The sequence below is a fragment of the Strigops habroptila genome, chromosome 2 (genome assembly GCF_004027225.2).
Source record: "Strigops habroptila isolate Jane chromosome 2, bStrHab1.2.pri, whole genome shotgun sequence".
Classification (NCBI taxonomy): domain Eukaryota; kingdom Metazoa; phylum Chordata; class Aves; order Psittaciformes; family Psittacidae; genus Strigops; species Strigops habroptila.
Genome location: NC_044278.2, coordinates 121,694,081 through 121,714,406, shown reverse-complemented (window position 1 = coordinate 121,714,406; position 20,326 = coordinate 121,694,081). Strand labels below are relative to the sequence as shown.

General features: G+C 47.7%; 2 protein-coding genes across 13 annotated transcripts in view; one reads left to right on the top strand and one right to left on the bottom strand.

Annotated features, from left to right (window-relative positions):
- Nucleotides 1-2,277, bottom strand: part of PPME1 (protein phosphatase methylesterase 1) — a 34,773-nt gene extending 32,496 nt beyond the window's left edge. For both annotated transcript variants that reach the window (XM_030476840.1, XM_030476841.1), the window contains exon 1: nt 2,055-2,277. In XM_030476840.1, the coding sequence (XP_030332700.1) occupies nt 2,055-2,152 (98 nt within the window). In that variant the 5' untranslated portion in view covers nt 2,153-2,277. The remainder of the gene's footprint in view (nt 1-2,054) is intronic.
- A 137-nt stretch (nt 2,278-2,414) lies between these two features.
- LOC115604094 (mitochondrial uncoupling protein 2-like) overlaps nt 2,415-20,326 on the top strand; it is a 53,557-nt gene continuing 35,645 nt past the window's right edge. For 4 of the 11 annotated variants that reach the window (XM_030476821.1, XM_030476825.1, XM_030476822.1 and 1 more), the window contains exons 1-13: nt 3,798-4,188; nt 4,987-5,144; nt 5,763-5,956; nt 6,775-6,992; nt 7,909-8,041; nt 9,137-9,265; nt 10,007-10,151; nt 10,545-10,708; nt 12,182-12,397; nt 13,190-13,302; nt 15,101-15,219; nt 16,582-16,704; nt 18,493-18,957. In XM_030476821.1, the coding sequence (XP_030332681.1) occupies nt 3,849-4,188; nt 4,987-5,144; nt 5,763-5,956; nt 6,775-6,992; nt 7,909-8,041; nt 9,137-9,265; nt 10,007-10,151; nt 10,545-10,708; nt 12,182-12,397; nt 13,190-13,302; nt 15,101-15,219; nt 16,582-16,704; nt 18,493-18,957 (2,517 nt within the window). In that variant the 5' untranslated portion in view covers nt 3,798-3,848. Of the gene's footprint in view, nt 2,545-3,797; nt 4,189-4,986; nt 5,145-5,762; nt 5,957-6,774; nt 6,993-7,908; nt 8,042-9,136; nt 9,266-10,006; nt 10,152-10,544; nt 10,709-12,181; nt 12,398-13,189; nt 13,303-15,100; nt 15,220-16,581; nt 16,705-18,492; nt 18,958-20,326 lie in introns of those variants that run through there. The other 7 variants (XM_030476828.1, XM_030476827.1, XM_030476829.1 and 4 more) reach the window with 4 other exon arrangements.

Below are 20,326 nucleotides of genomic sequence, written 5' to 3'. Positions count from 1 at the left end.
TTTCCTGTAGGAATTGGAGGGTATTTTTATCCTCCAAATAGAGCACTTGGTGGTGTTGAGCTCACACATGGACCTCACAGAGGGTGGTGCTCAGGCTGCTGATCCTCCAGAGGATCAACCCCTGGTCTTTGTCACAATCCAGACCTCAGACTCCACACTGTAACAATCAGCCTTGATCAAAGAGTCAGCCAGCCCTGAAAACACCTTTTCTTTAGGTGTAATAAAATCTCCATGTCTCTGCCATTCTGCTTAAATCTCCACATTTGCACAGGGCTGCCAACGTGTTCTGTCACAGCTCTCCTGAGCTCAACTCCCCACGGTTACTACCAGCTTCCTTCACTTTGCAACTACAACTTCCATCCCTGCAGCCAAGCCATCACCCTGCTGCAAGGAATTCTTCCCTGTGAGGGTGCTGAGGCGCTGGCACAGACTTTTCCCAGAGAAGCTGTGGCTGCCCCATCCCTGGCAGTGTCCAAGGCCAGGTTGGACACAGGGGCTTGGAGCAACCTGCTCTAGTGGAAGGTGTCCCTGCCCGGGGCAGGGGGTTGGAGCTGGAGGAGCTTTAAGGTCCTTTCCAACCCAAACCATTCCATGATTCTATGATTATCTTGCTCTCCTTTTACCACAACTAGGCACCTGCTTGGAAGACAAGGTTCTCCTCACACCTTTGGAGGTGAAGTCACTACATTCCCTTCAAAGCCACCCAATTTCCAACCCTTCTGACTCAGTGCTAGAGTTGTTCTTCTCCAGTCAGTCCTTTTTAGTTGCCATCCACACAACTAGACAGTGGTCAATCTTCTCTCAGAGTTTCCAAAACACGTTCTCCTGCTTAAAACATTTGACAGCTGTATTGGACTATCCCAGATTTTCCATCATCTGAAGCAGGGACTTCAGTCACTTGGCAGAGTTCGCCTCCTGTACAGCTTCACATAAGTGTCTGCTGCTGAGGAACACCATTTAAACACACCCCTCTCCCCCAACCCTGCCTTCAACAACTTCTGAGGAACCACCCAGCCAAATCACGATGCGTTTGATCCTCCCTTCAAACACAGATGGCAAAAGGACTGGGAGAAAAGAGCTGCTGAAGAGCAACCCCAGCACCAGCCACATTCCCCCTGTGCTCTTCATGCAATAACACCTTTCCCTGCTCCATTGCCAGGGAGAGGTGGCTGGAGACGCCGGGTCCAGGTGCTGTTCTTGCTGGGGGAGTGGGGCCAGACTGGTCTCTCCCATCATGTCACCATGCAGGGACACCCACCATGCTGCCACCACTGCACAAAGGTCCCCTCACCCTAAATCCCCCCAGCAACCAGCACCCCAGCCCCTGATCCTTCCCAGCAATGAGTAACCCACCCCCAAAGTACCCCATAGCCCTGCTAAGGACGGAGCACCCCTTTGCATAGAGCCCCCCAACCTGGCCACTCATGGGGGGACTTCCCCCCTCAGCTGCCACCTTCCATGAAAGAGGATCCCCTGCTCCTAAAACATCCCCAATAAGGAGCACCCTCCTCTTCAGACCCCCCAAAATGACCTCCCCTCTCTCCAGACCCTCCAACAACAAGCACACACCCCTCCAGACTCCCAATAATAAGCACCATTCCCTCCAGATCCCCATAAAATGGGAACCCCCTCCCTCCAGACCCCCCCAAAACCACCTCCCCTCCCTCCAGACACCCCAATAACGAGTACCCCTCTCTCTATACCTCCAGTAATGAGCATCCCTCTCTCCTAACCCACTATAACGAGCATCCCTCTCTCCAAAGCCCCTAATAACAAGCACCATTTCCACCAAAACCCCCAATATCGAGCAACGCCCCCCTCAGACTCCCCAAAACGAGCACCCCTCCCTCCATACACCCCAATAACGGGTACCCCTCCCTCCAGACCCCCCAAAACGACCTCCCCTCTCTCCAGACCCCCGAATAACGAGCCCCCCACCCCAAACGCCACCGAGCCCACAGGCCCGCATCACCGAGCATCCCTCCCCCATTGCTACCCGCCTCTTCCCCCCCCCTCCATCCCCTCACAGCCGCCGCCTCCCTTCCCCCACTTACCCCATGCGCATCTTGGAGCCGGACTGACCGCCGCCACCGGGCAGCGGGGGCCGCGGCGGGAGGCGGCCGAGGTGCAGCTGCTTCTCCAGAGCCGACATGAGGGCGAAGGAGGCGGTACGAGACACAAGGACACACCGCGGACCCCCCCTCGGAGCTCGGCCGCCGCTAGCCCCCGCTCCAGCGACACCGGAAGCGGGTTCCCCTCACAGCGCCGCTGCGCGGCACCACGGCGAGAGCAGGCCGCCCCCGCGGGCACCCGTAGCGCGCTCCCGGGGTGTTATGGGAAATGTAGTCCGCGCCTCCGTAAGGTGCTATGGGGGCGCGGTGCATGACGGGAGTTGTAGTCCAGGAAGCGCGGCTCTGAGGGGGCGCGGCCCGCTCCCGCTCCCGCCCAGGCGGCGGTTGCCGGGCGGCCCGAGGCGAGGCGGGATGCGGCAGAGGAGGCCGAGGGCGAGCGGCCCCGCGGCGCGGGGCGGCCGGCGGAGGGGAGGTGGGACGGTCCCCGGAGGGGAGGTGGGACGGTCCCCGGAGGGAGTGGGAGGGCGGTGGGGTGAGCCGGGGGGCGGCGGGGGGGAGCGCGGAGTCGTGGCGGGGAGCGGTCGGGAGGTGAGGGGCTTAGGGTGGCTCGAAGAGCGGCTTTAACGTGATTGATACTGAATTATAGAATCAACCGGGTTGGAAAAGACCTTTAAGCTCACCCAGTCCAACCGCTCCCCAGCAGTGCCAAGGCCACCACTAACCCATGGCACTGAGGCCTCGGCTACACGGGGTGTGAACACTTGCAGGGCCGGTGACTCCAGCCCTGCCCTGGGCAGCCTGTTCCAATGCCTGAGCACCCTTTGGGGAAGGAATTGTTCCTCAGCTCCATCTAAACCTGCCCTGGGGCAGCTTGAGGCCGTTTCCTCTTGTCCCATCCCTTGTTCCTTGGGAGCAGAGACCAGCCCCCTCCTGGCTCCATCCTCCTGTCAGGCAGTTGCAGAGAGCGAGAAGGTCCCCCCTGAGCCTTCTCTTCTCCAGACTAAACCCCCCAGGTCCCTCAGCCGTTCCTCATCACACTTGTGCTCCAGGCCCTGCACCAGCTCCGGTGCCCTTCTCTGGCCCCGCTCCAGCACCTCAATGTCTCTCTTGCAGTGAGGGGAGATACTGAGTTAAAGGCACGACTTAACAGGATTCGATAGCAAGGTTCACTATTACTTATTACATGGATGAAGCAAACAAAGGAAAAACAAGGTAAAACCGAGCCAAAAATTGATTGATACAGAGACCAAAGGCACAAATGGAGACTGTCCTCTTGAGTCAGGAGGTTCACTTTCTAAACTCCTGATGGATCCTTGGTGTAGCCGGGTCTAGTCTGTGTCTCAGGCTTGGACAGTGCTTTATGTCTAATGGAAGAAATAGGGGGATTAAGGAAATCCTCCTGTTGAGTCATAAGGTTCAGAATAGACCCCCTTGCTTTCTAAACCCCTGATAGAGCCTAGGTGTAGCTGGGTCTAGTCTTAGTCTCAGGCTTGGTCAGTGCTTTTCATCTAAAGGGTTATAAGTGTCATTTAGCAGCAGTTTGCAGTTTTAAGGTGGATCTTGTAGAGTGAGTCAATAGAATTTAATATGCAGTTGTTATAACGATCTATACACACATACACATGCATGCATGAAGACATGTCTATCATAGAGACTGGTTTGGGTTGGAAGGAACCATAAAGCTCATCCGGTTCCAAGCCATGGGCAGGGACACCTTCCGCTAGAGCAGGTTGCTCCAAGCCCCTGTGTCCAACCTGGCCTTGAATTCCCAAGATCATGGAGCAGCCCAGAGGATGGGGGGAGGATGCACCACCACGGCCACTGACCACTCGGTCCCTTGTCCCCACAGGTCTCGATGACATCCCCGCTTCCACCAGCCTGCCACCGCTTGTGGAGGGACCCCTGCGCTGCCTCCTCCGCTGCACCGTGGCCCAAGTCCTCTGGACGACCCCAAAGCCACCCTCTGCTGCCACCCTCGTGCGCCTGAGGTGGTGGGGGGAGACCTCGAATGGCACCATCTTCCAGCCCACCTCCAGACCAGGGCAGCCAGGAGGGAGAACCACCGCTCGCTTCCCTGTCCGCTGCGGGCCCAGGCAATTCACTGCCTACCTCACAGGTACAACCACCTCACCCTGCTCAGTGCCCCAGCTACAGGGAGCCCTGAAAGAGCCAAGCAGTTATTTACCCACCAAGTAACCCCAGTCCTGTTCTCACTTATGGCTTTTGAGGTCGTTTTCCTGATTTGGAAGTATTTTAATCTCAGCTTGGAATTGCTGGCATCAGTCTCTCTAGTGTCAGCTTTAGCACTTTAGGTCTGCAAACTATTGAAGTCTCCTGTAGTCCCTCTAGTGTCAAGATTTGGTGATTTTTAGTGTTATCCATGTATTAAATAGGCATTTCAGTTTTTGAATGTGTGAAGAAGGGTGTGAAGAATAAAAAGATACCCAGAAGAGCTTCTAATGTTATTAAGGTACTTAATTTAGTGAAAGCTCTGCAGAAAATTTATACAAGCCTGATGACTAGAGCCTGTCTGAGAGATTGAGATGAGCTCTGAGGCAGAAGCTCTTCCCTGTGAGGGTGCTGAGGCGCTGGCACAGACTTTTCCCAGAGAAGCTGTGGCTGCCCCATCCCTGGCAGTGTTCAAGGCCAGGTTGGACACAGGGGCTTGGAGCAACCTGCTCTAGTGGAAGGTGTCCCCTGGGGTTGGACTTAATGATCTTTAAGGTCCCTTCATCCCAAACCAGTCTGGGATTCTATGATAGGATTCTTCACCTGCTTCCTCACTGTGATAATTTCATGATAATCATTATGTTGACCTCCAGTGTCTCTTTCATTTTAACAAAAATGTTTTAATTGTGTTTAATGGTAACCATGTTGTGGGGCACTGAAATGGAGCTGTTCCTAATTTCCACAGATATGGGTGTGCTTGTCCTGGAGGTAATGACCAAACTGGACCATCTTCCCATTGGCAGAGCACAAATCACCAGCCTGTCCCAGCTCTCTCCCAGCCATCCCATCAGTGGGGTTTTCCCTGTCATTTCACCAACATCTGATAAACTTGGAGAGCTGCAGGTACTCCTTATGGCTTTGATCTTTATAATTACAAGTTGTACTGCTGTAACATCTGTATAATCAGGTGCCTGGATCAAGCTGTAGTAGGTACAATGCAGAGCTGGTCTCTGTCCAAGGCATTTAGGAACTCAGGAAGCAAATGAAAAATGCATATTGAACAGTGTTGGCTTAATTTTCTTTAGAACGATTGTGTTGTTCAACTTGATAAAGAAAATGTGTGTTGTCTCCACTGAGAGTGAGTTTTAACAGTGGATTTAAAACCAGATACTCAGTTCTAACACTTCCCCAGAGCCTCACTGGCCAAAATTGCAGAAGATTTTGAAATCTGGGAGTAAGAAGGAGGAGATCTCCTTTACAACCCCAGATCTGGGCAATTTATGCTGCAGGATGATTGCCTGTGGTTTGAAAACAGGGAATATAAAATAAGCAGTTAGAAATATGTCAGAGTTTTATGACGTTACATCACTGCATGACATAAATACTACTTTGCATAGAAAAGCAACAGTTTTCCATGACATGATAAGTACATATATGTATATGTATATGTATATATATACACAACAGTGTGTGTTGTGCTTGATTAAGAACAAAATGCTGTTTTCACATTCTATCCTTCAGATCTCACTAGTTCTGGAACCCCTGCCAGGACGGTACGACACCAGCAGCTCTATCCCAACCACAGATGGGAGTTTGGATACTGCTCCTGGAAGCAGCAAGCCCCAATTCCTTGCTCCATCACAGCAGTCCAGGCAAACACGAGTGACTATTGCTGACCAGGAGGCTGTTAACAATGGCAGAGCCTCAACTCCCAGGTATCATTTTGTCCCCAAAATGCTGCTTTATTTTGCAGTTCACACATTTTTTGAGGCTATACACTTGTGAGTTCTGGAATACTTCATCTTTCTGAATGTGCGTTTTAGGTAGAATCCAGAACGCTCAGTGTTTCAGAGCTTGCAGGGACAGTTTCTCATCTGATACAAATCTACATCCTGTGTTGACTTAGTTTGAGCAGTGGTACTTGACACAAGAGGTGCCACAAATCTATTGACAGCTTGAGTCACTTTCTCTGATGGTGTAAGTGGAAATAATGGGTACAAGTTAAAATAGTGCATCCCATTTCTTTTTGGAGCATGTACTGAAGGGGGCAGCTGCAGAGCTGAGGAGAATTTGAAGAGGTTTGAGCCAGAGGTTGTTCAGCCTGGAGAAGAGAAGGCTCCTGAAGGGGAGACCTTAGAGCAGCTCCAGTGCCTAAAGGGGCTCCAGGAAACCTGGAGAGGGGCTTTGGCCAAGGGATGTAGGGACAGGCCAAGGGGAATGGCTTTAACCTGCCAGAGGGGAGATTGAGATGAGCTCTGAGGCAGAAGCTCTTCCCTGTGAGGGTGCTGAGGCGCTGGCACAGACTTTTCCCAGAGAAGCTGTGGCTGCCCCATCCCTGGCAGTGTTCAAGGCCAGGTTGGACACAGGGGCTTGGAGCAACCTGCTCTAGTGGAAGGTGTCCCTGCCTGTGGCAGGGGTTGGAGCTGGAGGAGCTTTAAGGTCCCTTCAACCCAAACCATTCCATGATTCTATGATGATTCTATGAATCCCTTTCACCGATCCACTTCATTGAAATATTTCTCTTTTTCAACAGAGGAAAGGACCATTTTCTCTTGCAAGAGAACTCTGAAAACATAAAAGACACTTTTCCTGCTCCTCATCACCCTCTAATTTTACCAGATGAATGTTTGAAAGTGAATCCTTCGAATCAACAAGTGTCATTTCCCACCAGTGCTGATCCTGAAGGACCTGCCAGAACAAACACTCGGGTGCTCTCTTTACATAACCCAGCTACACAAGACCTGCTTTCAGGTTAGTATACAGTCAGCATCATCTTTTACATTTCACTACCAATAGCTCTTGATATTTCAGGTGCCTATTTGGAGATAAAGACTCAAGGAAGAGTGATTCTTCACACGCTCTCACCACATTATTTCGAACAGTAAATTACAACAAATGGGTCTTTACTTAGAAACTGCTGATTTGGTTTTGTTGGAAGATGGTTTGAGTATTCAGATGAGGCAGAATGTGCTGTCCTAGTAGTATGCTGCTCTGAGCAGGAGGGGTAAAAGAAAAGGAAGCTCAGCTTCACAGGCTGTTTATTCATTGACGTGTCTGCTGAGATGGCCATTGAAGGTGCCACTCGTGAAAAAAGAAAACCAAAACATGGAAGGGTTTCCATGCCTTTGGCATTTGCAGATGGAAAATGTTCTCGTTTCCATCACCTGGCAGTTGGAATCGTAGAATCATAGAATCCCAGAGTGGTTTGAGTTGGAATGAATCTTAAAGCTCATCCAGCTCCAACCCCCTGCCCCGGGCAGGGGCACCTTCCACTAGAGCAGGTTGCTCCAAGCCCCTGTGTCCAACCTGGCCTTGAACACTGCCAGGGATGGGGCAGCCACAGCTTCTCTGGGAAAAGTCTGTGCCAGCGCCTCAGCACCCTCCCAGGGAAGAGCTTCTGCCTCAGAGCTCATCTCAGTCTCCCCTCTGGCAGGTTAAAGCCATTCCCCTTGGCCTGTCCCTCCATCCCTTGTCCAAAGCCCCTCTCCAGGTTCCCTGGAGCCCCTTTAGGCACTGGAGCTGCTCTAAGGTGTCCCCTTCAGGAGCCTTCTCTTCTCCAGGCCCTTCCATCCCGTACCATTCTGTGATTCTATGATAAATTGTGTTTACATGTTACTTTTAAATTGCGTTGGAATTCAGAGGTTTAATCCTTCTGCTCATTTCTCAGCTCTTTTGGATCAAGGCAATAAACTCCGTGATGCCATGGTTGTGTCTGCAATGAAGTCAAGCCCAGACATGGAGATTGAACTGACTGAAGTGTCTCCTTTTATAGAGACAGATGATTTCAAAGCACCAGCCAAGTGAGTTTGGAAAGGGGAAAGTGAGATTTAGTTCCAAACCATACATTTTTGGCCTTATCAGGAAAACTTTTGGTGATGTATTTTAGGATTCTCATTCAAAAGGGAAATTAATTTCTACTTGTGAATAAAAGCCTGATTTTTGTGAATTGGTTTTAATCATCATGTAGTAAAGCCTTGATTTAACTCATTGATTTGAATTTAGTTTCCCAGTATATTTGTATTTAGTATAGAATTATTTGATAAGGAAATATTAGTTTTTGATAAGGAATAAGAGCAATGGAAGGGACATGGCAAATGAAATGGTACTTTAGCAGAGAGAAGAGGTTTTCAAAGACATTAGTGACATAAATTGAGGACTTCTGCCTATTCTGGTTTGCATCTCTTGGTGCCAAAATACACATGAGAAGTTGAATCTATGTCTGTGTTCTCAGAATTACAAGTCATTATCTTCTGTGCAACAATTCTCAGCTGATTGCTAAAGTGTTTGTGCCTTTTCAACTTCTAACTCCACCTTTGTTTAGTAGTAGGCTTAGTTACAAGTTCTCAATCCAGTGGAATTTAGAATTATTAAGACAAATACTTGTTTTTTACAGGAGAAGCTTCATTATTTGGGGAAAACCAGGAACATTGGCTTTTGTTCCTCTATAAACCAGAAAAGCACGTCATTGCCTTGACAGTCACTGATGCTGTTGCAAACACAGTTCAAATTATTTCTACTCTACCTACTCCAGTTTGTTTAAAAATAGATGATTTTGGTCTTTCCAGGAAAACCTGATAGAACATCATTTAGAAACATCTCACTTGTCTTTCTCTGCTCTTTATCTTCTTGTTTGCAGCTGCTCTGCTTATGGTTGGACTCAATGATTTCCAAGCTAAATATTTCCATGATTCTATGAGACATTGCAAAGTATAAGACGTGGATGTGACTTGCAGCAGACTGCAGGGCTGCAGGAAGGTTTTGTGTATCTAGAGATTTAGCTGCAAGCTGGGGAAGGTTGTCCATAACCTTTCATTTTTATCCTGGATGGATTAATCTTGAACATGCCTTTATGTATTTATTTATCCTTTTACTCTCTGCTGCAATCACTTATCCAGGAACCCAAAAGTCCTGAACTCCAGTTTTCTGCCCACTCCTGAAGATCCCCATCCCCTTCCTTCTGAAGTTTCTGGTCAGCAACTTGATCTGAACTCTGAAGAGACAGCAATCGAGCTACTGTTGGGCGGGTGAGTGGGATGCACTGGAGGTTATTCCAAAATAGTCCTTATTTGACCATTTATGCTGAAAAACGTCTCTTGACTCTTCAAGTTTCCACATTCCTGGAAATGAAGCAGTGATGTATCCACGTGCAAGTGATGGGGGTGTTTTATACCTTGGCTTGCACTCAACTTTAGTGCCTGACAACCTGGATACCTGAAAGTCCCTTGATGTAAAAGTGATGTCAGAAAGATTAACCATGATATTTAATGACATTAAGTTATTTGATGGTTGCAACTGTTGTGTCCTAAAATGTTTAAAAGTACATAAAACAAATACAGTGTTTCTTTGAAGAACCTGCAGTCTTTAAATTAAAAATTGAGAGAACCAGTAGTATCTTTAATCTTTCTCCAAATATTAAATGGACCTTTTCCTCTCATTTTGTGTCGCAAGAGCATAAACGATGCTTGTACTGTGTCCCAGTCAGGGATATCGTAGAATCACAGAGTGATTTGTGTTGGAAGGGACCTTAAAGCTCATCCAGCTCCAACCCCCTGCCACGGGCAGGGACACCTTCCACTAGAGCAGGTTGCTCCAAGCCCCCGTGTCCAACCTGGCCTTGAACACTGCCAGGGATGGGGCAGCCACAGCTTCTCTGGGCCAGTATAGCACAAATCCCATATAAAATATAACAGGATTGTCAGGATTCATAAAATACTGACTGCAGAACTTGCAACACGAAGTTATGTTTCTGTCTCTTGTGTCCACAGTGCTGATTTCTCCCCGGTGCCTTTCTGGGACCGGACAGGTTCCCTTTGGGATTCTCTGTCTCTCGGCAGTGAGGTGTATGACAGCGAACTCAATGATCCCCATTACGACCAGAGTCTCTTAGAGAGTCTTTTTTACACAGCTCCTGTAAGTGAAGATCTAAAGGCAGGTGCTCAATATGTACTCCCTAAGGTGAAGAAAACCAGAAGCCTCCATAAAAACAATGAAAAATCAGTATTATAATGCTTAATAAGCGTTAAATATCACACAGAAGCTTGTGAGAACTTTGCTTAACACTAATATTATTAAAAGAATACCATTAAGACCACAAATTCAAACACTGAGTGTGGAAGTTGCTGGGATTGAGGCTGTCCATGAAAGCTTTTTCCTTTTAAACCTCTGAAATATTTTGATCCAATTTTAATTGATTCGAACGATTCAAGCCACAAATTGGTTTTATTTTATGTATCATGACCATTATGTACCTTTCTTGACAACCAGAGTTAACTTCTTCTGGTATGTGCATTATTTCTGTTTCAGAAATCTGACTCCAGTTTAAGTGATTTGCTCAGTGATGATGATGATGTAAACTCCTCCAAGAAAGTAACCAAGACACAAACTGTCAAGAAAGCTGATCCAAGGAATCCTCAGAAGGATTCTAATGCCTTTGATCAGGATCAGAAGGTGACAGAAATTATACCCAGGTAAATTAGTGACTTGTTTTGCAGCATCTTGCTCGTTGTAAGTTAGTGTTAGCAAGAATCACACTGTTGTTACTGTGCTCCATCCTGATCACACAATTCACTGACTAACACTTTTGGTTGAGAATGTTTCTTAGCATCACTGGGAGTGCTGGAGCATCAGCATCACCCAGGAATTGCTGTTTGTTAAAGAAGCAATTGAGATGCAATTAGTTAAAATCATGAGTTTACAAAACGTAGAATGATAGAATCCCAGAGTGGTTTGGGTTAGAAGGGATCTTAAAGCTCATCCAGTCCCAACCCCCTGCCCCGGGCAGGGACACCTTCCACTAGAGCAGGTTGCTCCAAGCCCCTGTGTCCAACCTGGCCTTGAACACTGCCAGGGATGGGGCAGCCACAGCTCCTCTGGGCACCCTGTGCCAGCGCCTCAGCACCCTCACAGGGAAGAGCTTCTGCCTCAGAGCTCATCTCAATCTCCCCTCTGGCAGGTTAAAGCCATTCCCCTTGGCCTGTCCCTCCAGGCCCTTGTCCAAAGCCCCTCTCCAGGTTTCCTGGAGCCCCTTTAGGCACTGGGAGCTGCTCTCTTGTTTCTTCTGAAACAATAATCACTGTGTGACCTTCATGATAAATTAGTCCTTGTGCTGAAAAACACAAACTCCAGACCAGCTTTGTGCTATTCTGTGGCCTTGTGTATGTACCAGGTACAAAATAACTCCCATCCTGTTATCTGCCTTTGCACAGTGTCTCTCTGTGTATAAAATCTGTATCTGCTTTCCAGGGACAGAGTTTGCGTCAGCACAGTCTGTTTCTCTCCTGATTTGTATTCTCTCCTATAGCTGTAGTAAACAAACCTCTGTCCTGACCTGATCTAAATTATATTCCCTTTTTCCATGACAGAACCAATAAACATGTCCCTAAAAATCCAGTTATTGAGCTTTACTGATCCAATACCACTTAGTATTAAGGTTTTATGACTTTATTTTCCTAATTCAGCTCCAGACAATTTTTTGTGCAACTTTTTTTACAACTACTCCTATTTTTACATTCAGGTGAAGTTCATGTCTCCAGAGGTACCAACACAAACCCATTTACAAATCAAATCTTACAAATAATTGCAAGTGAGCTGCTGTTCCTCTGCAGCAGTGACTTGGCCATGTGTGTCACTCTGTCATCTCCTTTTTCTTGTATATGACATGTTAAATGAAGTTTTTCTTTTTGAATAGTTTGACTGCATAAGATTTATCCAAAACTCCAATAATGTGGAACATGGGCTTTTTATTTCTTCTTTTTCCACTTATATACCTCAACTACTGTGTGTTGTAAGATTTCTGTTAGAGAACACCAGATTTGTTGTAAAATACATTTAAACCCATTCTTTTTAATGAACCAAGAGCAGTATTTAATATCCCACCAAGCTACAATATTCCTTTCATGTGATCATTCCTGTAGTGCTGATTCTCAGTCTGCTCTCTTCAGCCACTCTCCTACCAGACCACTTGCTCCTCCAGAAGATCTCACAGAAGCAGCTCGCATCACATCCTTGGGTGCAGACAGGTTGGCATTGCTGGAGCGGATCCACCTGGCCAGAGTCATCATTGAAAGCTTGAAAATCCCTCCTGAGAGCATCCAGGTCACACCAAGAAAGAAAGGTGTCATGGGGAAGCCCCCAAGGCCTGCATCAGTTAATAAGTGGTAAGGGGGATTGTTTCTCACCAGCTGGATACTTGTGTCTTTAAGGTAGATTCCTCTGAGGTCTGGGTGTAGTCCAGCACTCCAGGATTCTGAAGTCTTCCCATTTCTCTGCTCTGCCTTCCAATACCTAAAGTGGCTCATAAGAAACCTGGAGAGGGGCTTTGGACAAGGGCCTGGAGGGACAGGCCAAGGGGAATGGCTTTAACCTGTCAGAGAGGAGATAGAGATGAGCTCTGAGGCAGAAGCTCTTCCCTGTGAGGGTGCTGAGGTGCTGGCACAGACTTTTCCCAGAGGAGCTGTGGCTGCCCCATCCCTGGCAGTGTTCAAGGCCAGGTTGGACACAGGGGCTTGGAGCAACCTGCTCTAGTGGAAGGTGTCCCTGCCCGGGGCAGGGGTTGGAGCTGGAGGAGCTTGAAGGTCCCTTCCAACCCAACCATTCCATGGCTCTGTGTTTCTCTCAGGACATTGTATACCATAGACTTTGGAAAGTAGAGATGTGAATAATTTATCCTGATATGGGCTCACTTCAGGCTGTGCTTTAGCAGGGATTTTGGGGAGGTACAAACATGGTTTGTGCATGGCAGAACATTGAAAACAAAAGGGGTATTTTTTGAGCAAAATCTGACATTTACACAATCTATTGAAGTAATTAATAAAATAGATACTTCAGTTATTCTAAAGAAGTAGAATGCCAGTAAATTGTGAGTATGACACTTGCTTCTGTGCTCACTTCCATTATGTCCAGTAGCTTTTTGATGGATTCTGATCGTCCATTCCCTTTTTCCCTCCTAGTACCTTCTTCGTCGAGTACCATTTCCCAGTGGGAGCCTCCGGGGATGAAAAAGGACAGATCTCCATAACAACAGAAGTCATTCGAATAGCTTCAAGTAAAATCACAGATGATGGTAAGAACATTATTTTCCCCCTTTATATTAGTTTTGTTAAATCTTTCATCTCTTAGAAATTGTTTAGTAGCATTTTCTGTGTATTCTCTTTGCTGCAGTATGATTTGTGGCACCTCTGCCAACAGAGTGCAGCTCAATAAGCCCATTCCTTCATGCCAATATAAACTAAATATCCTTTCTGCTATAGTGTGAGGATGATAAAGTCCTTCTAGAAATATCAGAGGTACTTATATCTCAAATTAAATCGTTTTTCCAGATGCTGAAATATGTCATGTAACATCTGCAAGAGCTCAGATCCAAGAGATCCTGAGTCCTGTGCTCAAATCAGTCAACATTAATCTCTTTACTGGGTGCCACCAGTGTTTGTATCCCTGAGAACAACTGATATGTTTCCTCAGTGAGCAGAAAAAGCTGGATGAGCAAGATCCTCTCTGCTCTGTCTTCCCAGCAACTGGAATTCCAGGATGACTTTCTAATGCTTCTCCCATAGGGTCATTCATTGACTTTACATCTTTTTAGGTGGCACTTGAGAGATCTAGGGGGGATTCTGAGTTCTCTTGTATATTATCCATTTGAGTCTTGACAAAGCATCTAACTCTTCTGAACCTCACCTCTTTGTACTAAAGAAATAGCACAGCCTCCTGCACTTTGTCTTCTGCAGATAGGTTCTAGCTCTTTGTAACCTAGGAAAACAGATAGGGATGAAAATAACTTGAAGAAGCCATCAAGTCCCTCCACCGTGCCATTCTTTTTCCTGAGAGCTCTGTATCTCGGTTATTAAAGATGCCCAATGGGAAAAATTCCATAGCCATGCCAGGAAAGATGTGAAAGTGCTGTGCTTCCTGTTTGAGAAGTTTCCTCACGTCTAACTGGAGTTTTTTGGCATCACAGGAATACTTTATCCATCTGAACAAGGAAAAACTGTCACTGTACTTCTTGCTCTTCTTTTTTCTAGGCTAAACAATTCATTGAGTCTTTTTCTTACAGATATTACTTTTCTCCTGAACCTGTGATGATTCTTGCAGCTGGGCTTTGACTCTCTCGAGATAGGTCTTGAAATACATTGCCTAAAATGAGACAGGGTTCTCAAGGTGAAGAAGGGAATGTCTCACTGCATGCTGGGGCGACAGACACTTGGTATTAACTTCAGCCTTTACATGCTGTTATGATACTGATTTTGTCATGCTGTCCAGCAGAGAGGCTGACAGGAAACCTGGAGAGGGGCTTTGGACAAGGGCCTGGAGGGACAGGCCAAGGGGAATGGCTTTAACCTGCCAGAGGGGAGATTGAGATGAGCTCTGAGGCAGAAGCTCTTCCCTGTGAGGGTGCTGAGGCGCTGGCACAGACTTTTCCCAGAGAAGCTGTGGCTGCCCCATCCCTGGCAGTGTTCAAGGCCAGGTTGGACACAGGGGCTTGGAGCAACCTGCTCTAGTGAAAGGTGTCCCTGCCCATGGCAGGGGTTGGGACTGGATGAGCTTTAAGGTCCCTTCAATCCACACCATTCCATGGTGGTTCTATGATTCTATAATTGAATAGGTTGAATCCTTGAGAGATTCATATTGGGGGTTTCAGCAACAGCCCTTCCTGCAGCTCCCAGCCTTCCTTGATCCCTGTGCAGATGCACACTGTTTGCCCAGCCTTCTCAGAACTGCCATCACTTTCCTTCACACATTCTGATCTTCATGTGTCTCTTCTCACCCTGCAGAGACTGAAGGTTTCTCTGTTCCTGATCCAGCTCAACAGCCAGGTTAGCCCTGAACCCAGCTGAGAGCTCACACATCTCTTGTTTTCCTTGCAGTGGTGACATTCCAGCAGCGGTTCGTGTTCCCTGTCCGCTTTGGTGGAGCGATGATAGAGCACTGGTGGAGCTCTGCCCTTGCTTTTAAAATCTACATGAGAAAAAGCACACAGAAAAAGGTACTTAAGAAAAGTTGGTTCTACTTTGTGTGTTGAAGAGCAAAGAGTTCTTTGCATTTCTGTTTCCTCCAAACACTTACACAGGCAGCAGTGGCTTTTCTAAGCCTTCTGCAAAGCTTCACTTGCAATTGCTGCTAACTTGACATTCAGAGGTAAAACAAAGTGATGTGGCTTGACTGAGCCACTTCTTAATCAAGCATTGCCAGGTATTATGAAGGGAAATGACATTCTGTGCAGATCCTACAAGTTGGACTAATTGCTGTTCAGTCTTGTCACCCAACTAAATGATTTTCTGAGTTTGAGAGAGACAGGCAAAAAGAAATTGTCCTTCCCGTATCTTTATCGTTCGTCTTTCAGCCTTCCAGTACCTAGAAGAGCTACAAGAAACCTGGAGAGGGGCTTTGGCCAAGGGCCTGTAGGGACAGGCCAAGGGGAATGGCTTTAACCTGCCAGAGGGGAGATTGAGATGAGCTCTGAGGCAGAAGCTCTTCCCTGTGAGGGTGCTGAGGCGCTGGCACAGACTTTTCCCAGAGAAGCTGTGGCTGCCCCATCCCTGGCAGTGTTCAAGGCCAGGTTGGACACAGGGGCTTGGAGCAACCTGCTCTAGTGGAAGGTGTCCCTGCCCATGGCTCTTCCCTGGAGGAGCTTTAAGGTCCCATCCAACCCAAACAATTCCATGGTTCTATGATTCCATGATTTAAAGCTGATCTCCTGCTGTTTAAGCATATTGGATCAATTACAATCTTTAGTCTTCAATGTGAGTACTGCTCGTTCAGCAATATAGAATGATGATATAGAGTCATATGATATAGAATAATGTGGATGCAGCTGATATCATTGCTCTGCCCAGAGTAAATACCATGAGGTGTGATTGCCTGTGTAGCTTATCCATTTTGGGGGAAAAAGAAATATCTTTATTTCCTCTAAAAATATTTGCTTGATCATCTGCATGTGATGAAGACAGCGAGAGGTGTTAACTCAGCTCATGTTCTGTTGTAACCAACACCAAGGATATCTGCCCATCTGTTCTAAAAGAGCTTTTCTTTTAATGGGTGAATAAATCACCTCTAATTATGGATATCTGGCTCAGTATTAGGATTTGGGATGTTCATTTTTGCATTAGTCTGGAACTGTTTGCAGTAGGTAATGGAAGAATTTTCCTTCCTGTTGTCCTGGTGAGGCTTGAAAATGGAACTAAGGGAAACTTTCCTACAAATCCCTGTTGGAACAACTAGTGGTAGCAGAGATGGGAGGGTGGGTGGCAGAGCATGGCTTCCCAGAAGACTTTTCCTTTCACAATATCCCCTTAGTTCTTTAAACTTGACAGAAATCTTACAAAGTGGATTCTTTTCCTGCCCTCAGCCAGTGGCCATTGGCTCAGCAGCGCTTCAGTTACGCCAGGTTGTTCAGTCAGAGCTGCTCACTGTCAGCTGTGAAATACCTGTGGACAAAGAGGGAGATCAGCCACCAGTTGGACCACTAAAGGTATGTGTTTTACGAGGTAGAGTTGGAGTTAAACAACCAATTTTGGCTGCATATTCTCTCTTCTTTTAATTTTCCTCCTCTTTCTTTTCTCTCTTTGTTTTAATTTGGAGGTCTCAGGTATGAAGGTGTGTAAGACCAACACAAGATAACATGAAACTTCTATTTTCCTTAGGGTTTTGGAGAGGTATTTTGTACCTTCTGCATGTCTAATGATGTTGCTGTGTGATGTTCCCCTGGCTGCAGGCTGAAACAAGGGTCAATATCTAGGGCTTGGATACAGAAACCACTCCACAGGCAGATTTTGAGCAGCACATCCTCAGGGCTGGGAGCTTTGGCTCCTACTCCACCTATGGCATGAGCTGAGGTCTCTCCTGGTGCAGAGGCCTGATGCTCCCTGACATTGGTACCACCTTGTCACTTCAGGAGTTATCTTCTCCAGCCCTAGTTTCTACTAGCAAGCTCCATTTCTGATCCTTCTGAGAAGGATTAACAGTCCTGCAGAGCACGTTGTGAGAGATCTGCCAGTTCTGAGGACAAACAGCTCTCTACATAAGAAGTGAAAGGTTAAGAGGGTATTTGGGGCTGTGAAACGTTTTCCAGAGAAGCCATTCAGCAGAGCTGCCACTAGAGGAGCCGCAGAAGGGTGAAACCTGAAATGCAGAGGTTGGGTGTGGGAGGAGTTAAGTGAAGACAGGGAGGAGAAATGTGTGTTGTGCAGGAGAAGATGGAATGGAACAGCATGTGAGAGGAGAAAAGTGGAAGGAGGTGGTGTGGGGAACTAGTGAAATGAAGTTCAATGCAAGAACTTCATACAAAAGAGGAAGCTAGTACTTAGAGAGGATAAGGGATGTCAGCTACTGGGTCCACTTGGCACTTCTGGCAGGTGGCCTTGAGCTCATCTTTGGACATGTTCTTTATACCTGCTAGGAGTAGATACTGTTTGGAATCTTTTGCCACAATATCTCCTCATCCCTCCTAAGCCATCATAGACCCGTTGGAGCGAGGCCAGAGGAGGCCCCGGAGCTGCTGCGAGGGCTGGAGCAGCTCTGCTCTGGAGCCAGGCTGAGAGAGCTGGGCTGGGGCAGCCTGGAGAAGAGAAGGCTCCTGAAGGGGAGACCTTAGAGCAGCTCCAGTGCCTAAAGGGGCTCCAGGAAACCTGGAGAGGGGCTTTGGACAAGGGCCTGGAGGGACAGGCCAAGGGGAATGGCTTTAACCTGCCAGAGGGGAGACTGAGATGAGCTCTGAGGCAGAAGCTCTTCCCTGTGAGGTTACTCCCCAGCAGCAACTTGTGCCCATCACCCCTTGGCTTTCCCATGGGACTCCTTGTCCAGAGGGAGTCTCCATCTTCTCTGCAGCCCCCCTTTAACTCCTGGCACATGGGATCAGGTCTCCCTGAGCCTTCCCTTCTCCAGCTGAACAGCCCCAGCTCCCTCAGCTTTTCCTCACACACTGCCCAGTCCTTAGACCATCTTTGTGGCCCTCTCAGGCCCCCCTCTGGCTTGTCCACACCTTTTTCGTCACAGTACTTTCCACCTTGGCCACATAGGTGTTCATTTCTCATTCAGCTTGGTGACTGCTTTTCATTTTTGCCTTTATTCAGCTGTAACTGTGGTTTTGAACTTCAGTTACAGCTTTATTTGATATAACCCTATGTAGTCTATTTGCAGTGACAGCTGTAGCTTGTAAGCAGCACGTGGCTGAAGCTGAGCCTCTGGGTGATGATCTAACATAGTTCTTGAGGAAAACATGCACTACATGTTCCTGATTTTATGTTTCTTCACAATACAGGTGTCCTTAGAGCTCGCAGCCAACAACAAAGACTTCACCCACACCACTGCACGGTCACCTATGGCTGCACAACAAGCCCCAGTGCACGCTGTGAGAAGTCCTGGGCTGGAATTCCAGGAGCCCACCAGGAAAAGTATAAGTCCAGGAAGCCCCCACTGCTTGAAACTTAACCACATTGACTCACAGAAGACAGGAGCAGCCACCATGAACATGGTGCAGCCACCACAGGCTGCACCAACCTCTGTAGCTCATCATCTGCTGCCACAAATAGCCACGTCTGGAGAAGATGGGTTATTGCTGCATGTGCTGTTGATGGTGCCTGATGGAAAGGATTTTGTTGCTGAAGACTGTGGGCTCCCCAGTTCTTGTAATGTGTATTTAAACTGCAAGCTGCTCAGCACTGAGGAGGCAACGAGATCTGCTGTTGTGTGGGGCACAACTCAACCTGCCTTCAATTTTTCTCAGGCAAGTGACATGTTTTCTGTTTAACACTGATTGAAGGGAGTTATTCCACACTTAGAAACATGATTCAAAGAGAAGTTACTTTTATATACACAGGAACTTCTCTTCTTGGCTCTATCCAGTGTATTAAAACTATTTTCAGTATTGTTTTGGTTGGATGGCATGGTGTGAAATGAAGCTATTGAGTCATCTAAATAACAAATAAGACTTTTGAAGGATGAAAGAGAATTACTTGAGTTTAGGTGAAAACTGAAAAAAAGTAGACTTTTCTACCATTTTGTCAAGAAAACATATTGTTGATGGCATCCTAATAGAATTTTTTGTTTCTTTCATTGAATCATGCAGTCACCGACTGGTTTGGGTTGAAGGGACCTTAAAGCTCCTCCAGTCCCAATGCCCTGCCACGGGCAGGGACACCTTCCACTAGAGCAGGTTGCTCCAAGCCCCTGTGTCCAACCTGGCCTTGAACACTGCCAGGGATGGGGCAGCCACAGCTTCTCTGGGCACCCTGTGCCAGCGCCTCAGCACCCTCACAGGGAAGAGCTTCTGCCTCAGAGCTCATCTCAATCTCCCCTCTGGTAGGTTAAAGCCATTCCCCTTGGCCCGTCCCTAGAGGCCCTTGTCCAAAGCCCCGCTCCAGGTTTCCTGGAGCCCCTTTAGGCACTGGAGCTGCTCTAAGGTCTCCCCTTCAGGAGCCTTCTCTTCTCCAGGCTGCCCCAGCCCAGCTCTCTCAGCCTGGCTCCAGAGCAGAGCTGCTCCAGCCCTCGCAGCAGCTCCGGGGCCTCCTCTGGCCTCGCTCCAGCAGCTCCACGTCCCTCTTGTGCTGCTGCCCCAGAGCTGGATCAGGACTGCAGGGGGGGTCTCCCCAGAGCGCAGCAGAGGGGCAGGATCCCCTCCCTGACCTACTGCTCACGCTCTGGGGGTGCAGCCCAGCACACGGGGGGGGGTTCTGGGCTCAAGCACACACTGAAGCCGGGTCATGGGGAGCTTCTCCTCACCCAACACCCCCAAGTCCTTCTCCTCAGGCTGCTCCATCCCGTCTCCCCCAGCCTGTGTCTGTGCTGGGATTGCCCTGACCCAGGGGCAGGACCTTGCCCTTGGCCTTGTTGGACTCCATGAAGTCCACACAGGCCCATATTGCATTTGTTTTAACAATACTTAGTGATTCGTGAGACTCGTTAGTCTTCAGCTGAAGGAGTGAAATGAAAAACAGGGCAGAAGACATCTGAGTCAGCTCTGTGAGATGATTTATCTGTTGTTCAGTAAACAGGTATTTAAAGATAAAGCAGTGTTTTACAGATAGCATATGACGTTATGGTACATTTAGCCAAATCACATGGATTTTCCTGGCTAGCTCTTTCCCAAGCCTACC